This window comes from Motacilla alba, chromosome 1A (genome assembly GCF_015832195.1).
Source record: "Motacilla alba alba isolate MOTALB_02 chromosome 1A, Motacilla_alba_V1.0_pri, whole genome shotgun sequence".
In the NCBI taxonomy this organism is placed as follows: Eukaryota; Metazoa; Chordata; class Aves; order Passeriformes; family Motacillidae; genus Motacilla; species Motacilla alba.
This window is the reverse complement of record NC_052031.1, coordinates 29,399,940-29,419,478: the sequence shown is the minus strand read 5'-3', so window position 1 is coordinate 29,419,478 and position 19,539 is coordinate 29,399,940. Positions and strand designations below refer to the sequence as shown.

Below are 19,539 nucleotides of genomic sequence, written 5' to 3'. Positions count from 1 at the left end.
AGAGGTGTGTGTTCTACATTTCTTTGGTTAATAATGTGAATCAAGTTTTATTTAGTAAATAAAAAGATATGTGTTGAAAAAGTTTTCCAACATCTCATTTAGAGTGTAATAAACTGTGTGTTGTTTGCTAGCCTTGTGGCTCCTCTTAGTTTCTGATCATATGGTATCAGAAAAATCGATATCTCATTTCTCACATCAGCCAGATGGATAGGCCAGGCAAGGGCTTCAGCCAAGCCTTTGTGCCATTCTGACAGGGAAAAAACACGTTTTCCCTATTCCAGGCTCTACTGTTTACAAGCAGCTATTGACAGCTTTGCAGTACTTTCTCTCAGTAAGATCTATCACAGTAGAACGTTGAAGTCTTGCTGGCTTGGCTGTATTTCTTATACCTCCCCACTTACCAAGTACAGCTATAAATCCTTAAAGTGGTTACTATTGCATGTGCTCACTAAATGTTGAGATCAGCCACATAGTAAAGGAAGTGTTCTGAATTTACGGTCAGCCTGACTTATGCTGATCCTTCCTATAAAAGCTGTCAGGAGATTTTGCCTTACAAAAACCTGGCAAGTACACTGCCATGCCTGCTGATGAAATTAGTTTCCCTGCATGGCTGTGTGGCACAGCTCTTTATATCTGTTACAAAATGAGTTGGTGCAGAACCAACTGGCAGTAGGAAAGGTTTGTTTTCTGCTCAGTGGATGTCATGGTACACATTGATGTAAAGGGTAATTTTTTACACCACAACTTGGGAGAATACTAATATTAATATAAAGAGTATTTTCAAACTTAGAAGACAGATGAAAAAAGTTATATTTTGAAATGCATTGACTAAATTTAAAACATTTCCAGTGAAAGCATTGTTTTTTTACTTTTACGCACAATATAACATAATCACATCCAAATGAGAGTATTAAAAGATAAACAGACCTTGTGATTGCCTAGTGAATTATGCAATGTATGGGAATATCAAATAAGAATCATACATTTAATTCTGGTTGGCAGTCCTACTCACAGTGCTTATTACACATTATTTTTTCCACAGAGACACTGCTTGTCAAAATAAAAACCCTGAAAATATTTTCTCTCTCTATTAACAGTGACTGAATGCAAGAAAAGTTCTCCACAACAGTTTCTTCACAGTTATTTCACTGAATATGAGATGGTTGTAAAGCTGGCTTCAAGAAAGCCAGTGCTGGCATTTAGTGAATCTAAAGCACTATCAGTATAGTAATACTAATGGTAATTCCCATGTAATACAAGAAATTTAAAATTCAAATGCAGGTGCTCCATTTTCCACATGTCACCCTCAGGAGAGCGATAGAGGCAGCTCAACTCACAAAGGGAATTTGTGTGCAAATTCAGACCCTTCACAGACTGGTGGAAAGCAGCAGAATGCAAACCAGACCTGTGCAATACTTTTACATTAATCCTCTTAAAATGCCCACCAGTCCAGGTATTGTGATGAAACTAGAACCTCATTCTGGGTCTTCCCTCTGCTTTGCCATATCCAGTCCCCAAGGGGAACTGGGGTGTCCAGACCCAGAGTGACAACAGCCCCCCTGGGCTGAGCCTGGTCACTCCAGGGCCTCATCAACACAACCCTACATTGTGTTTTATTTTAGTTGCACTTTATTGTAGTGCAACTCTGTAAGATCACGGGCATTACCTTTCATTTCCCATTGAGTTTGTGGGTCCAAAATTTTCAACTGAGACCAGGAAGCTCAAACCCAAAGCAATGTTCCTGTGACTGTCAGAGAATGAAACCAGGAGCAAACAATGTTGCAGTCTTCTCTGATGGCTGCACAAAACTATGAAACACAGTGGGACTGCATAAAGATTCTTAAATGACTGAGAGGAAGTTATGGGATCCAGGCTTAAGTTTGAGGAATTAAATATAGTGAGGTATGGATCCATTTTCTTTCCAATTGCAACTTCTGAAGTGCAGCTGATTCATAAGAAAGGCTCTTTTTTGTCTGATATCAGTTGAAAGCTCAAATTCAATGACACCATACATCAACACAGGCAAAGAGAATATAATGTTCCCTACTATTCTTTTTGAAGCTTACGTCTGTTAAGCATAAACTCTACTGTTCTTCTGGAAATGAAATTTAAAGATCATTTTGTCAAAGATATCACAAAGTGCAAAGAAACAAATTTTGCACATTTTTAGTCAGTCTAACTTCAAGGCAGAAATCACAGTTAAGACAGGAAAATAAACCATGACATAAAAGCAATGCTTCCTCCTTTTCTGGATGATTGCATGCTCAGACTGAGCTTAAAATTCCCAGGAGATGTACAGATAGAGATGAAATATTGGTTTGGTGTAATGGCAGCATGGAGATCATAGCTATAAGCTATTTTTGTAAACCATAAATCAGTGTCTGAACCCAAACCATGGGAGTCTAGTGTTCAATTCATATATTATCACTAATTATAGTTTTTTTACTTGACAATGCATCATCACTCATGCAAGTAGCTATAAGCTATTTTTTTCACCCATAACCACACAACTTGTACACAACACACAGACTCCTGAAAACTGTCAAGCATAAATAAGAAAAAAGGATATTTTTGTTATTGGTAATTTTGTACCCAGCTCAGAAACTGTTTCTTCTCACTACAGCCCAGGGCACTGAACAGTTCTTTTCCCAAAGAGTTTATCTTTCAACAAGGCAAGGCAAGCAGAGATTCTGAGAATGAGACACAGCAGCCAAGAACTGAGACTAAGGGACAGTTTGCAGTCAGCATGTTAATTCAATTCTTTATTTCCTTAAAAGAAGAAACACCTCAGAACACTCTAAGTGAGGATGAGGTAAAGAGGCTGTGAAAAAGAATCTTGACCATCTTGTAACATGTGACTAATTAGCAAGGAGAAGGAAATACTTAAACTTCATTGTGCTCCTTTGACTTGTTTCCCAAACTGCTGGATCAGATAATTTTCAGCATTTCTCAGCATGTGCCCCTGATCCTCAACCTGCAGCTGAGAACATTGCCTCTGGAATTAGGTTCTGCAGAGCATGTGCCAGTGCTTTTCCTCAGAACTTGAAACTCATCAGTTGCTCACAGATGTCACCTGGCATCAGCTGCAGACATGATCCTCACTGCAGCCCTCGCTGGAGCCATCTTCATCCCTGCTCCCCTGGCTGAAGATGTCTTTTCGATCTCCTATGCTGCATCCTTTTTCTTCCTTTCCCCCATCTATCTGGGCCCAAGCATGGCACACTTATTCTGTGCAGGTCTATCTCAAATCACTCTTACAGTGTTTTGGGGTGGGTTTTTCAAGGAATATGTCTTCCTGTCTTCCCCATTAACATTATGATCAAGCTGCAGCAGCTCCAACTGGCTGGAATCACTCTGATATGACAAAGAGGAGCTCAGAAGACAAAATGGGCTGAGCTTCATCTCAGTCCCTTGCCTTTAGTTATGTTCACCAAAGCCTCCTACACTACAATAAATCTTGGCAATCATACTGCATTGGTGAGCAAGATCAATACTGCCAGCAGCAGCCTGCCAGATGATGTGAGCCAGCTGTGTGCAGGCAGCATGATGACATCCATGGGCATTGTGGGCTGTGCAGGGGATTTGTGGGTGTGTTCTCACTGGTGGAGAGAGTCACAGAGTGGGGACCCCAGCAGCACCATCTTCCACTCTTCCCTTATGTTGACAGTGAGAATAGCTAACCTGTGCTGTCTGAGACTGAGGAACAGGTTCATCCTATAGGGAAGAGGTTTCCTGGGGTGGCTTCAGCAGGGGAATCCTGAGCTGGACTATGGCAAGAGCATGGTTTGCACCAGTCAGGCTGTCTACATCTCCAAAGCTTGGAATTTCCACATAGAGGGTGAAACACTGGAATGAGGCACTGGCTAAATGAGCAGCATCTTTGCACTAGACTAGGAGATGTGAAGTCAGAATTTTTCCAGTGTGGAGGAAGCCTTCCTTTGCCAGTGTCCGTGTGCTCTGTTTTTTTCCCAATCTCCTTTTCACATTCATCATATAGAAAACCAGGGCTTTGCAATGATCAGTCGTGTTCTACAGAAAGCAGCATGTGAGAGTGTGACTAGTTCCCCACAAGCAATGTCTGTGAAGTGAACATTTAGTGCACACAAATCTATAACAACCTTTCTAGGAGCAGGTAGGAAACTTCCAGTCACAAGCAGATCACTGAAACATTCTTTGCTCATCTAAAATTCTTGCCTTTGTTGTTCTTGACCAACATTTCAGTAAGTATCCACCAGGTATATGAGCTTTGTTTTATTTGCAAATATAGTAAAGGCATTATTAGAGTTGCTTCTGTATCTGTACTGAGAGACAAGAAAAGTGTGAGAAAAACACTGAAAACACCTATAAAAGTGTAATGATTTCACTGAATTGCAGAATCACAGAGTGGTTTAGGCTGGTTGCAGGTCTTTAGGTCCAACTCCCCTGCTCAAGCAGGGCTATACAAAGCCTGTTACCCAGGACCATATCCAGATGGCTTTTAAATTTCTCAAAGGAAAGAGACTCTACAACCTTCCTGAACAACCTGTTACACAGGGAAAAACTGTTTCCTGATATTCAGAGGGAATCTCCTGTGTTTCAATTTGTTCTTACATCTTGTCTTGCCATTGAAAAGACTCTAATTCTATCATCTTTGCACCTTCCCTTCAGATACTATACAACCCAGCATGCACACATATAAATGCAGAGCCAACTATGAAAAATGTATAAATCTAATAAAAAGAGTAAAGTCAGTGGGATGTAACAACAAGTGTGGTGTAAAAAAAATGGATTATTCCAGGAGATGCTTACAGCAAATAGAAGCCTTCTAGAAGCTGTACTCCTCTTTCTCAGCTTCTGTTTTTTAGGGTGTGAGAGACTGAAATGTAATGGTTAATGGCTCAAACAATCGGCCACTTGCAAAAGCAGGGGTGCTTTGCTGTCAATGTGCAAGGTAATAGCCCAGGTGCAGAGGGGGTAAGCACCAGAGGATGACCATGACAAATTAAATTTTGTCTAGCACAAAACTGGGTTTTGAACCAGATAAGGGAAGAGGCCAATAAGAAGCAGATCCTGCCAGGTGGAATAGTGCTTTTTATCATGTCCTCCCTTACACAACTGGCTCAGGTATGAAAAGCTCCCTCTGGGGAAGTACCGGGACATTTACACATAGGCCTGAAGGTATTCATCCCTTTTGAGGGGGCTGAACTGGCTAACAACACTGATGTGTGAGGCAGCTGTCATGTCTTAGAAAGTGTCATAAACCATCAAAGGCCCCCGAAGCACTCTCATTTCTTGGGGCCTTCCATCAGAGGCTTGTCATGATCCAGTGTTGCATCAGACAGTGTAAAACTCTCCCACAGGGGAGGTATGTGGGCATTCCCACCTATACCTGCACACATATTAACTCACTGAACTTCTTGTTTCATAGGCTTCCCCCTTTCCCCAACCTCTATTGGATCAAGACTGCAACCATTGCTTTGACAAAATGACATCTAAATTTCATTAAGCCTCATCACTGGATCCATGAGTAGTAACATCTTTTTCCTTTCCTTTCCTTTCCTTTCCTTTCCTTTCCTTTCCTTTCCTTTCCTTTCCTTTCCTTTCCTTTCCTTTCCTTTCCTTTCCTTTCCTTTCCTTTCCTTTCCTTTCCTTTCCTTTCCTTTCCTTTCCTTCCTTTCCCTTCCCTTCCTTCCTTCCCTTCCCTTCCCTTTCCCGTCCCTTCCCTTCCCTTCCCTTCCCTTCCCTTCCTTCCCTTCCTTCCTTCCCTTCCCTTCCCTTCCTTCCCTTCCCTTCCCTTCCCTTCCCTTCCCTTCCCTTCCTTCCCTTCCCTTCCCTTCCCTTCCCTTCCCTTCCCTTCCCTTCCCTTCCCTTCCCTTCCCTTCCCTTCCCTTCCCTTCCCTTCCCTTCCCTTCCCTTCCCTTCCCTTCCCTTCCCTTCCCTTCCCTTCCCTTCCCTTCCCTTCCCTTCCCTTCCCTTCCCTTCCCTTCCCTTTCCTTTCCTTTCCTTTCCTTTCCTTTCCTTTCCTCTCTCTTTCTTCTCCTAACTTCTCAAAATATTGTAAACCAGACTAAAAACAGCTCCAGTCAATTCCTTGTTGTGTCTGAGTAAGGTTAAAGTTGGTTAAGTTTAAGTTTGCTGAGTTAAAGTTTGTAAAGTGCCTTACATAGTCTGAATGCTGTTTTAAAATTTGCCAGGTACCTGATTCTACCTTAACGGGCTAAAGTTTTCAAGTAAATGTTTGTTATATTCCTGAGAATTTTGCCGGTTTTCCCACATATCACCTAGAGTGACTAAAACTACCTTTCCCTGAACCTGTTGAGTAGACTGGGGAATAACACAGGGTCTGCTGGGAATCATGAAATTTAGTCTACAAGTCATAAGTGGTTGCTACCCTAGACTAGTTTAGTACAGAAGTTAGACTGTGCCAATATGTGGAAACTGTGCTTTTGAGCTAAAACCTGCAGTGGTCAGACTTCATTTCTTCTCCGACTTGAAAGCTCTACCTCATCCAAAGGTCATTTACCCCTTAAACATGCATTACGGTTTTAGCCTTGATGTACTGCAGCATCTGATGCTTCCTGTAGGCTACCAGATGTCACAATTCTGACAGGAAAGAGGGAGAAAGGCTGAGTTGGAAAAATAATTTTTTTTCATTAGAAGAACAGGTACCTGTAAAACATCTCAGTTCACAATCTTTTCAGTTAAAGTTCAAATCTGTATTTTGCCACCTACATACATTCATGTTCTCAAAAGGGTTGAGCAACCACATCCATCAAGACATGCCAATACAGTACACTTTTATCACAGATTTTTTACTATTGTCACTCAGTCCTTTTCCTCCATTTCTAGCATTGATTTCATCTTACTTGCCTGTAGAAGTGCTCTAAAAAGTCCAAGAAAGCCATTTTAAAACATTAAAGAAATTATGGATCTGACACTTCTTACCCCGAATACTCTGTGCCCCTCACTGCTGTTTGAACAGATTGCTGCTTTAGACACTCAGCTGCTGAAATTCTCTTGGTAGCCTGTTACTGTCTGGTGTTTGATCCTCCTACATGCCCTACTTGTGTCACATCTGATGTCTCTCTAAGAAAGGTACATGCTTGAATGCAGGTGTCTGCTGACATATTACTTTTTAATCCTGGTAAGCCATGACACTGCACAAGGAATTCAGTTTGGTCTGTTTGTGAGATAAAGACTGCTCAAGGAACTGACTCCTGGAAGTCATGGAATATGACTGGTAACATCTCTAGGCTAATTAGATCCAGAAAAGGAAGAGTTTCAGTACTACCAGGGAAAACCAATCTCATCACCAGGAGAAACCTCCCAATTACAGCAAATCAGAAGTGGGAGCTCCCAACACTGTGGGCAGCTTGAAACTCTCCAAGCACTGCTGTGCAGCATCAGTGACACCCCAGGAAATATCCTTCAAAGAAATATTGCCCCTCAAGTCACTCCTACCAGCATCCTCTTTGCACTTTCCCCATGGCTGCAGCCATCATTTCCCTTGATGGGAAATGCAAGGTGCAACACTTTTTGAATTAGGAAAGGCATTCAATTATCTGCAATTGACTTCGTTTTTCCAGTGTGACTGAAGTTCCCAGAGCAGCTAAAAACCAAGCGTGTGGTGCCTCTGGGAGATGACTCCTGGGAGCACCCTCCAACCCATGCAGCGTCTCAGAAACTTTCTACAGTGCAGTCAGTTCTGGGATGTGGTTTCAGGGGGTTTGTGAGGTGATGCTTCTCTGTAATGGGGCTCACATCCCTGGTTAAAAGGGAGTCAGGGAACACAAGTGCCCCTTTGTATCTAGGGTGAATTCAGGGACATTGCCTAAGGCCACCATACTCTGGAGTCTAACAGTATGTGTAGGAAGTTAATCATTGATTAGACAGCAGGCACAATTCAAAGAGGTGATGCAAAACAAGTCAGAGAAAGTGTGATCAAAGCTGTACATAGAATGCAATCTGTATCTGAAAATCCTTTTGCACCACAGGACCTACATAAGCTCTGCACACAAAGCTGACTTCTCAGGCCACACCTGCAGTGAGGACTGAGAAATTTGTTCTTTTTCTGTAAATCCCCAGATCGTGCTGGGGGTGCAAACCAGATCACTCACACCAGTCCCAACTGCGGATCATTCTGGGAGGGGAACATTCATTTCTTTCAAAATTAAATTGTGAATCTGCTCACAGTTCAAAGTCATTCCTTCTACAAAAACAAAAACAATGCTGAAATAACTTTGTGCTGTATGATGTAAGTGCCTCAGGTTTCTACAAACTGTCAGAATAGAGAACATGACTTTTTTTATATTACAGTTATCTAAGAGGCTGATGTGTTTTAGTTTCCTCCCTTTTAGATTGTTTTAAGCACTTATTTTCTTCAGAGTTAGAACTCTGAAAATGTGGCTATACTATCTGTTGCTTTTCCTCTCAGGCTGTGAGGAAAAAATATCCAGGCTTTTCTCTCAACAAGAATATCCAGTTTATATTATTAAAACTCAAGGCATCTTTGAATTAATCTCCAAAAAGATTCAGTCAGTAGGACAAAATTCTAGCAGTCTTGCATTCCCCAATATTATTCAAAGTTTTGGCTCAAGAAAATAGGAGGAAGAAAGTCTGGATGGTAAAGCTGCCAGCAGATACATGTGTTTAAAAGTACTTATCCCACCACCTGCCTTTCACCATTCCCTCCATCTGCACAGATTGACCTTGATTGGCAAAACACTCCAGCCTTGCTGTGTGCAGGCCGAGATGCAGCACAGTACTTGTCACTTTCTGCTGCTCACATGTGCTCTCAGTGGGCAAATGTTTCCCCTCATCTTGTCTCTAATCTGGTACTGGCAGACTTTCACATCTCAGACAAGACTGTGTACTAGGACTCTAGGTGCAGAATCCCATTACAAATAGATTGTTGTTCTACAGGTCTCTCTGTTTCATCATTCAAGAAAAAAATTAATGCATTCACAGTGTACATGACAGGAACATGTTAGCAGAATACTTTTTGTTGCTTGTCTTTTGAACTCCCAGCATTGCTCCTCAGTGACACTTTAGATAGAGTTGAAGGAAAACACAATCCAGTATAAATTTTGAAGTTTCCATCACAAAAACGCTGGCAGTCTTTGCTATTACTATGAAAAGGAATTTAACTACTTCCTATTTGCAAAGGAACAATAGGATGTCACCATTTGAGGGGATAAAAGAGTGGCTTTGTAACTCCTTTACATGTTACCTGCTGTTACTTGAAGCACTGTTGAAGTCTGTTTTCCAGATCACAGTATCTGAAAGCAGAGTGGTTTCTTCTGAAGGAAACTCCAAAAGGCAGTTAAGGAAGAAGTGAGGTATTTCCACTTCCAGTGGTGGTTACCCTGAGGCAGTGTCATGGCATGGGACAGTGGGGATCTGATGCTAACAAAACTGCCTTCTGATTTCAAAAAGCTAATTTCTCCAGCTGAAATTTATGCAAGGGTGAAATACACCTAATTCTGTTCCTGGGATATTTCATGTCATGTCCATGTATATATGAATCACATGAAACAAAGAAAATATTTGACAGCAACAAATTAGAAAGACTAAAGTCCTAATAAAATTTGCAAGCAGGGGATGCCTGACATGTATGAAATTGAGCAAATAATTCCATGTCTTAGCATGTTAATTTTCCTCTCTACTTTTATATTGCTTGTGCATTGCAGAGTCTTCAAGCAGTTCCTTTCCAATCTCTGTAGTTATATTTGTCTGAGAGACTTACATGTGACAGTGGTGCCATTACAAGTGCAATAAAATGAGTGGGTAGTTTCAGTAAAATACAGTTTCCAGTGACCACAGAAGACAGTGAGAAATCTCTAGGAAAGGTCTTGTAAACTTCTTAGTTGTCTTGTCCAAAAAGTTGGTGGGTATTTCTGTGATGTGAAGCTGGAGCCTTTAAAACGCCAGGAGGGACATTTGGGCTGTATGTATTTATTCCTCCATGTGCACTTTGAAAGGCACTAAAGTACATCCAAATGAGCAGACGCCTTTGAAGTCTAGTCAGATCAGTATTACACTGTGTCTTTGTGACACTCAGAGCAACAGGGCTACACTGTTCAGGAGCAGTGACCTAAAATAGCTCACATAGATCTGAGCTTCTACCTTTGAATGGTCCTACATGACTTTCAAGAACCTGTTGGTACAGATTGGCTGCTAACTAAGGACCTATCATTGTGCTCTCTTAAGTGATAGATGTATCGCCTGGGATTGAAAACTGAAAAAAACCCACTCAATTTTTTGAGTGCAACAACACACATTTCTATGGAGGTTTCATTAAATACTGTGCCCTAAACCTACCTGTAGCTGACAGGTTCAGCAAATAATTATATTGGCCCTTGTAGGCAGATTTGCTATTAAAACACAGCAGAAGTTTACTGCCAACTTCTGTTGCATCTGCTTTAACTTTTTTTATATAAATAAAAAACTCTTTAGACCTTAGAATCAATATGTCTTTTTTTTTCTTTTCTTTTTTTTTTTAATTTGAATGAATGATGTCTGAAGTCTCTCCAGGACTGCACAGAAAAGAATATGATTGCTGTCCCCTTTGGGATTATTTTTGAGGAGTAGTTTTGCTGTGGATCAGCAGGTCAAAATTGATGGAAAGGGTGAAAAAGGAGTAAGAAGGTTGCACAGATGAAGCAAAAATAGCTAGAATGTCTACTCATAATTTAACTTTAACCTTGCAAAGATTTGGAAGACATTCTGGTTTTTTTTATAGCTTCATGAAGCAAAAATAGAAACTGATCCAGTAACCATGGAAACATGGAAACAATGATTACTGGAAATTATCTCTACTTGTGCTATCATTGCATGACACTAAAGTTAAGCCACACATGCATCCTCAGCAATGCTGCCACAGCTGACAGGGAATGAATCTCGTAAAAGTCCTCAAACATCTGGAGCAGCTGGAGCCACTGCAGTTTTGGAATATTCTAATTCTAGCTGTTGGTGGCTCAAGATATATCTGCTTTCAGCACCTGATTCTGTGAACAATTAAATACCTAAACTCTAACCATGTCCGAGTATGTGTTTTGTTGACCAAAAGGCCTAGTAGCCACCAGCACATCAAGTGCCTTTATGTGCCCTCAGAGCTCTCAAAGGAAAGGTCAGCAAGGCATGCAGTGTCTCAGAGCAGTCACCATCAATGTTTATCCCTATTGAAGGGGAGGGAGAGGGATACAGAGGGTGGCAAATCAATAACAGCAATTTTGGGCCTTTGGAGGGTAACTCACCGTTTAGGTCACTAACAATAAAAGTTTATTGGAAATAAAAACAGAGGAATTAAATGAAATGGACTTTTAGTGGGAAAAACGAGAGAAAAATGAAGACAAGAAGGAATTCAATATGAAGAGAAATGTTGCAGATGTCACAAATAGCTTGAGAGCCGGGTCTATAACCTGCCTGCTGGAATCTGATAAGCTGCTTTTATGCACACCCCAAGTGCTACACATTAAAGGAAAAGCATGAGATTAGAAGTATCTCTGTGACTCTGCTGCTGATATAAGATATATTTCTGAAAGGACTTGATTTTGCTACTTCACTCCTCTTTGCAAAGCAGCTGGATTCATGCTTTTTCTTTCTCCAAGAAGGAGTTTGCTGTGGAGAGTACCAGCCTCATGGAGCATATCACATATCCCTCACAATTTCTTTCCCACTTCCTTATCAGAAAACTACTCCATTCCCTCAAACAGTGAAAAGCTGCTGACATCCCCCGTGCAGAGGAAGTGTTAGGAGAGAATTACGATGGTGTTAAAACCTAGTTACCCAGAAGAGCTACTCACCCAGAAGTCATCTGGAAGCTGGGAACTGTTTGTGAACATTTGGAAACAGGGACTTGCTGCATTTGTTTGAATATCTGAAGGGGATGGAAAAGATTTCTAATGATTTCCTGTCTCTTCCTTTGTCCCTTTGTGTTCCTATGAAACAGGACTTCTTTTATATTGATTTGCTTCTGAAATGGTCACATAAGTGACATTCTTCACCTCAAGGCCATAAAACTGACACACCAGACTCTCTCCTTTTGCCTGCCCTTGGTTGCCCTTGGAGTTGTATATCAGGTATTTCAATAACATGCCACAGCACACTCAGGTAGCCCAGACTCCCCATTGGACAGTTTTGAGGGCACAGGGAAAGGAGCAACTCCTTTGTTATTTGCAAGTTAGCATGGACAGACAGGACAGAGAGAGTATGGCAGGAGAGCTGGTCTGTCTGGTGCTGGCAGTGGCACCTCTGTTGACAAAGGTACTGCAACTGCTTGTTAATAAATGCAGTTTGAATCTTTGCATGTCACTATCACATGTCACTATTGCAAGCACAGGGCCACTCAAACATCTGACAAAAGTGTTTTGTCTCCATCCTGTGCCAGGAAGCACAAAGTGAATCACCTTCATATTCTTACTCACAGTGTTGTCTAATTTTTATGATTCTTGCCATCTGCTCAAAGTTTAAGCTGGTTACTTTTAAATTCACCCTAAAAAGTGGAAACCTTTACCTCTGCTTGCAGGATGTAATTACTTCAAATTTACAGTCTAAGATAAAAAGTCCTCTCCCACTGAGTCCCTTCTAGAAGGTTGTTAAAATTAGGACCAGTGTATTAAAAATCTGTTACATCTTTTACTAGTGAGCCATAACTTGTTCATTTGTGGGAAAATGAGCTTGCCAATCTACTAAGGACTGACTTGCTACCTTCCCAGTCTTTATGAGGTGTCTGCTCTTTGTTCCCATGTGGTTGTCATGATGGATGCTGTTCAATGCAGGAAAAACAATAATTTAACACATACTGTACTACAGTGCAGTAGCCCAAAGTATGATGATACTAGCCAGAAAGGAAAGAAATCTTTTAAAACATAAAACATTTAGTTTCTGCATTAAATTAAATTTGACAAAGAAATAACTTGGGGACACAGACAGTGCAATTAAATGCTCTTTCTTTGGTCTTATATTTTCTCTGCAAAATAAGTAGAGGCAGAGGAGATGAAACAACCTGGAATAAGTAACTGATGGGGAAATGTAGCATGAAAAGGGCAGTAGTAAATTGCCTTGAGAAACTCAGCAGTTTTCCCAATAAAATCAACTAATCCCTGGGCTCCTAATGTACATACACATATGCATTTTATATATATGGTTTTTGAAGATATCTATACACTTCCATGAGCATGAACATTATATTTAAGGGACTTTCTACAAAAATTCTTACCTTCTTTTTGCTTCATGTCATTTCCATCTCAGTAAAGATAATGGTTGAGAATGCTAAGGCAATTTATGGGCACCTGTGGGCTCATAAATCTTATGTGCTTATCCTAGAGATGTATCTTCTATATATAAGTTATATTAGGTGGTTTCTATCATCCATCACTGAACAATGTATCTGTGGTAAAAAAAAAGGCACCAAATCTGCTCTTTGTCAAAGCAGAACTGGCCAGCCCTGTAGTGATGGCAGCTGCTGGATGGTTCATTATAGAGGGTAGAATGGAGATGTGTAGTTTGGGAAAAAAACTGACACTTCCTCAAGTTTCTCCCTTCCTATAGGTTTTTCAACATCCTCAGGAAAAGAAATAGAACCCTAATAAATTTATCCAATAGTTAGGCTTTCAGCAGAAGGTCAAATGTCCATATTGAGGTCCCAGTTACGGGTACCAGACTAGAAAGCAGTTCAGACTGTTTTGAGTTAGCAACATGTTTCAGAACGCTAAAAGTGAACAACAGTTGACAACAATGAATTGTGCTTGGAGGAAGAATATTTCCATTTTGGAAAGACTCAGAATGACTCTGCATTAGCAGCTAAGTTCAGGAGTAAAGTTGTGATTGTGCTCACTGGCTCTCCTCCAGCTCAGACCTTGAGAGGTCCTCCAGCTCAGGGTCTCTGCATGTACTCCAGGCACTATCCTTCATTCACTCTATCAGGACCAAAAAAGAGCTAAACTGATGTAAACCCCTGAAATGCACAAACAGTGGGCACTGCGTCCTCAGCACCAATTCCACAAACCTGCTCTTGCTGGGTTGCACTACTCAGTAACGCAGAGATAAATGACTGAGTTAGGTCATCTTTAGGTGTGTGGCAGCAACTCTCTGGCCACAGAGAGCAGGTACAGGCCTTCCCAAGCATTTTCCCTGGGGAAGGCTGCAAGAAGTTGTGAAAAAGCTGAGAGAAAGAATTAAAACAATTCTTATCTCCACTTGCTGCACCTGTTGCTAAGCAAATGTGGAATGTGTTATAGAAATTTGTTTACCAAAGGGTGGTAGTGTTTTAGTTAGTTGACCAATGAGGTCAAAGTTACATCAGACAAGCTGGAAGTTATGAATTTCTCAAGAATAAAGTAGGAATATAGTATAGAAGAATAAAGCAATGTTTCAGCCTTCTGCATCATAGAGTCAGTGCTAATTACATCCGTGTCAGGGAGACCCCTGCGCCGACAAGGGTGTTCAGCTCCCAAGTCTTTGTCTGTTTCAGAAGGTGCTTGGGGCAAGCCTGACCATCTAATTCAAACTTAACACTAGAAGTGGACAATGAAAATACTCATCTCTTCTTCCATCTATGTCTGTGATTACAAATGAGACTCCTACATACTCAGAAGTCCTTTCTCCATTAATTGACTAGATGAGTTGACCATGGTGAGTGGTTACACTGAATCTTTAAACCTCTTACAAATTCATAATATAAGCAGTCTCTATGCTTGGCCATTATTTAAATACTCATGCAAAATCTAGGATTACTTGATGCTTTTCTCTCTTTCATGAAGGCTTATAATGACCTTAAAAGCATTAACTCAATATGAGGTCAAGGAATTATTTTAGCTGTGAAATCAGCTGCTTAATAACAGTTTTCTCAGAGTCAAGAAATCATGCAGGCTGTAAGGCTCAAGTAATTATTTCATTTTTCTGCCTACATATTTATGTATTTAACTACTACTCTGCACAAATAGAGAAATGAGTTAACGAGAGATTTTCAGTATTTGGGTTTACAGGGTTTACAGGGTTTACAGTGTCCAAAACATACAGAGAAGCATGTATCTGCAAAATTAAACAGCTATTTCTGAAAATCCTTAAGCAATCAAATGCTTTTTAATGTCATACATCAGTTTATCAGCTCTTATATTGTAGAAGCAGGATCTCACACTGTTTTATCATTACTTATTAATGGCTTGTCTTTGATTATATTGTAAGTCAATTAAACAAGTTTATAGGTTGCAGAAGGAAAAAGCAAATAAATCTGGGTTTAGCCAAAATTTTTAATTGATAAAAAATTAGTATGATTATAAAAAATTTTCCTGATAAAATAATAAATATTTCATAAAAAATATTAGATTTTGACATCACTGTGATGCTGTCTGTCTTTTTTAGTGTCAGAAATACTTATCAATTGAAATAGGGCAATGCATAGGTAAAATGGTTTGAAAAATTGCAAAACTGACAGAGTGTGTTCCCGCCTCATAATAAACAATTGTTGAATGATGTTTATTAAAATTGGCTCTCAAGTGACAGTTAATAAATGCATAGCTCTATTATGCATGCTAAATTCAGCATTCTGAAAACTTAAAAGCAAATAGATCAAAAACCAACAGAGATAAAAAAGTCACAAAGACAAAATACAGCAACACTAGAAAGTGACAGGGAAATAATTCAGTCTTAAAAATGACTTGTTATTTGGTAACTTATAACAACAATTTTATAGAACTGAAATAGAAGCAAATCAGAATCTTTCTGATGTTTTAGATATGCAATTTTTCTAGTGCATATAGTTTGATCATACAGCAGAGAAATTCACATTAGGAAGTCCCCTTCAAAAAAGGAAAAAAAACCCAGTTTCCCTCTGTTTCTACTTTTAAGTTATGAATAGTCATGGATAACAAATGAAGGGCCAAAAAAAAAAAAAAGGTGCAAAAAATTTAACTATTGATTTATTTCAATTAAAAACCTTCAACATTTCTTCAGTATTTGGAGAAATTAGACTACGAGAAGTTCCTATGTATGTTTCACATATACCCAGACCATATCTGCACTGAATTGCAAAAATACTGGATTTAATGGGCTTTGTGTCTTTTACTGCAATCACTCCATTGGCTCTTTGATGCTGCATGGGGTTGGTGTGATGATGGAAAGAGTTGCTTCAACCATGTATTTTCACCTCTGTTTCTAAAAGGTGAAGGTCAAAACTTCAAATCAAGGAGCAGTTTATCCTTAATTAAGAAAAACATAATTAGGCATTATCACATAATTGCTATTACTGATGGAGAAACTCATATTTTCACAACTAGTGACCCATGCTGTATTATGTCTCTACTGCATAATAAATCTGTATTTGTGTTTGGCAGCTAGCCAGAAAAATTAAAAGCTAATCAACATGCTTCTCTGCAGTCTGGTCATCAAAATCTCTAACTTCACAGATGAGTAAATAACAAAGTCAAATTGTGGTATCCTAACAGAAAACCTTCTTTAGGAATAGCTGTATTTTTCTCTGTCAAGACATCAAATGACACTTGGAACGACCATATACAAAAAGCTTTGCAAAACAGATGAGAAGAACTGTGCTATACACCTGGTGTTGAGTTAAAAAACAGTTTAATGTCTCAAGGCACCACCACGGTAGAATTTTATACCTGCAAGTAATCATCTAATACACTATTATACAGTTAAGGTAATGTATTAATAAATAGCTTGTGCAATTTTGGGAAGCAATCTATAAAGGAATGTTAGATATACAATAGGCACGTACTATAATACAAATAAAAACCATAATTCCTAGAAAAAGCATGCTGAGCACCTCTTGGTATAGGTTGAGTTTCTTATTCTAAACACTATGTAAATCTTAACTTACAAAAGGTAAAACTGAAATCTTAGAGTAACTGCTTATTTAAACTGATTTTCCTGGGTAATTTCCTCTTATGTCACAGGATTATTCTTAGGGACAGAGGACTCTGGTACTGGCTGTAAAGGGCTGTCTTGTTCATTCAGTTGTGCGTTCAAGTTTTCAGAAGTTAGAAGAGAAGAATTAAAAACTATTTCACTTAAGTCTGATTTTATGGATACCAGGTGTGGTTCTTGAAAATTCAATGGTTCTTCTAACACCTGTGTATTTTCTCGTGTCATTCCCATATCTGATGGTGACTTTCGTTTCATTCTTGTATATGATTTGTCTAAATTCTCCATGCCTTGGTCAGTTTTCTGAAATCGCCCAAAGAACCAGATGAAGAAACCAAACAAAGCAAAAGCCAGCAAACTTGGAATAAAAGCCAGGCATTTGACATCAAGGCTAGAGCCTGTGAACCTGCTGTGCAAGAACATGTCCCCTTCAGCATAGGTCCTGTTTGTCAATGGGTTAGTGTTATTGGATCTCCACTCCCAAGACAACTTAGTTCTGTTAAGGTCTTTCAAGCTCTCTGAGTCCTTCACTGTGTAGATCTTCTGTCCAGGACCGATATATTGACCATATTCATGAGGTTTGTAGAATATTTGGTTCTTCCACATATTCAGATCCAAGATTAAAACAAGGAAGATAATTCCATAGTTAAACCACTTGCCTGTTTGGAAAAAGAAAGTTCTGTCATCTGATATATCCATTTTAGAAGCAGTACAAATGCCATTACACCCAAAAGACACTCAGAGGAAAAAAAGTTATTTTTTATTAATCTGTAAAGCAAAGTTGTAAATAAATTTCCACCACAGTCAGATTTATGCTGAATATCCCTTAGTATTTCACAATTAGGTCTAGACACAAAACAATTTTGTAACACAAGCACAGGAGTATAACTAAGCAATTGACATTACAGTTTGAAAGTGACCAGCTTATTTAGATCACTAGGTTATAGCTCAATAAACCTAGAAAAAGCATTAATTCCACAGCTTTAAAAATACTCACATGGAAATTTTCCATAAAAAGGCCACATTTGACAGAACCATTCATATTCCAGAAATTACTGAAGTGACTGAGGTTTTTGAGGTTGGTAATTATATGGATTTTAAGGGTATATACTTATGTTGTTTGATATACCAACCACAGAGTGCAGATATATTCAGGTATGGGCAATCAGACAAACTGTGATTTATAGAATCACAGTGAGATTATTGAGAAATAGCAAGGGCTGATTGTAGACTTCCAAGTCTAGGCAGTTTAGCATTTTTTATCATCTGTTGTCTATGAATACATATAACAAATTGTACTATTTTCACAGTCATATCTTTCAAAGCATATCTTACAATCTAGTTAGACATATGTTAAGATTTCACCTGTACAGTGATGACTGCCATCACCCAAGAACCTGGCAAATCTACATGTTAGCGTTAAGTGAAAATACATACATGGGGGAATGTTCCTGCTGGTGATGAATGATCGTGGTCTTTGCTGGAATCACATTTAAGTATGCTTCAAGTGAAAAATAAAATGTATCACAGAACTATCAAATTACTTAGGCTAGTGACTTGCAAAGAATTAATGGATTCCAGTTCCTGAAAGCATGTGTGTTCAAACTGTATAACCAGAATTCTTCAGGATGGTAAGGAGACTAACTTCATGTACTCAGGAGTTAGGTTTAATGGTTCTCTTCAGATTGAATAGCTTGAAAATAAACAAGAATATTTATTCTCTTGTTATCCTCTTGTGTTCAACATTCATCACCATTCTGAAACAAAACTGAACTAAAAAGATCTTGCAGACAGTCCTATAATTCCTGAATAACTCCTCTATCAAAGTCAAGTTGGATGGGGCTTTGAGCAAACCTATGTAGAGGAAGGTATCCCTGCTCACATCAGAAGGGCTGGATTTTTGGGCAATCCTCCACACAACGTTTGGAATATATCCCAATATTCCAAAACAGCTGCTGATTCTGAAGCAGTTTTATTTTTGTTTGCCCACTCTGGAACAGACCATTCGTTTCCCAACAAAATCTCATGCAGAAGCTAGTCCTCAGGAACCTTACTGAGGTCAGGAGGTAATGTGAAAATTCTACTTAATAAGGCTAGACGCAAGCAGCCTCATGCTGTGCAACCACAGCCAGAGGCTAGTGTGGGAAATGTTGGCTTTAGACTTCTATCTCAACTGTAATTTGTGTCTAAAACCGCTCAGACACTGCTGTAAAACATTTGAAATGTTCTTCCTATCTTCTGTCACATTAGTGTTATTAGCTAGATACATGCATACAGACAGACCACTCACAGCTGATCTATGTTAATCCTCTGAGGTTTTTTCACATCTGTGTGCACGGACAGCTTTGGTTTTACCTCTAACCTTTCTATTTTTGCCCACAGACTCCCTCGGGCTACTCTGAGTAAGCTTGGGCTGAATCTAGACACGCTGTTGGTTTAACTCCACAAGCCAGCCATGCTGGTAACTCTCCCGCAATGAAGGTGATGATTTCTCCTTTGGGTGGAAGGGCACTTGGGTCAGATGAGCCCTCAGAAACATGTTACAAACGGCCAGAGAACTCTCCCATCTTTTCTGATACCTAAATTGTAACATTTTCACTTTGAAAATTACCTGCATACTTGACAGTAGATGCTCTTGGATTTCCAGTGCTGCCATTAAAGGGTACAAGGCAGGTCCCC

General features: G+C 39.6%; 1 protein-coding gene across 6 annotated transcripts in view; it reads right to left on the bottom strand.

The window, feature by feature from the left end:
• Window positions 1-16,543: 16,543 nt before the first annotated feature.
• TMEM117 (transmembrane protein 117) overlaps window positions 16,544-19,539 on the bottom strand; it is a 178,029-nt gene continuing 175,033 nt past the window's right edge. For all 6 annotated transcript variants that reach the window (XM_038155838.1, XM_038155837.1, XM_038155840.1 and 3 more), the window contains one exon: window positions 16,544-17,519. In XM_038155838.1, coding sequence (XP_038011766.1) covers window positions 16,882-17,519 — 638 coding nt within the window. In that variant the 3' untranslated portion in view covers window positions 16,544-16,881. The remainder of the gene's footprint in view (window positions 17,520-19,539) is intronic.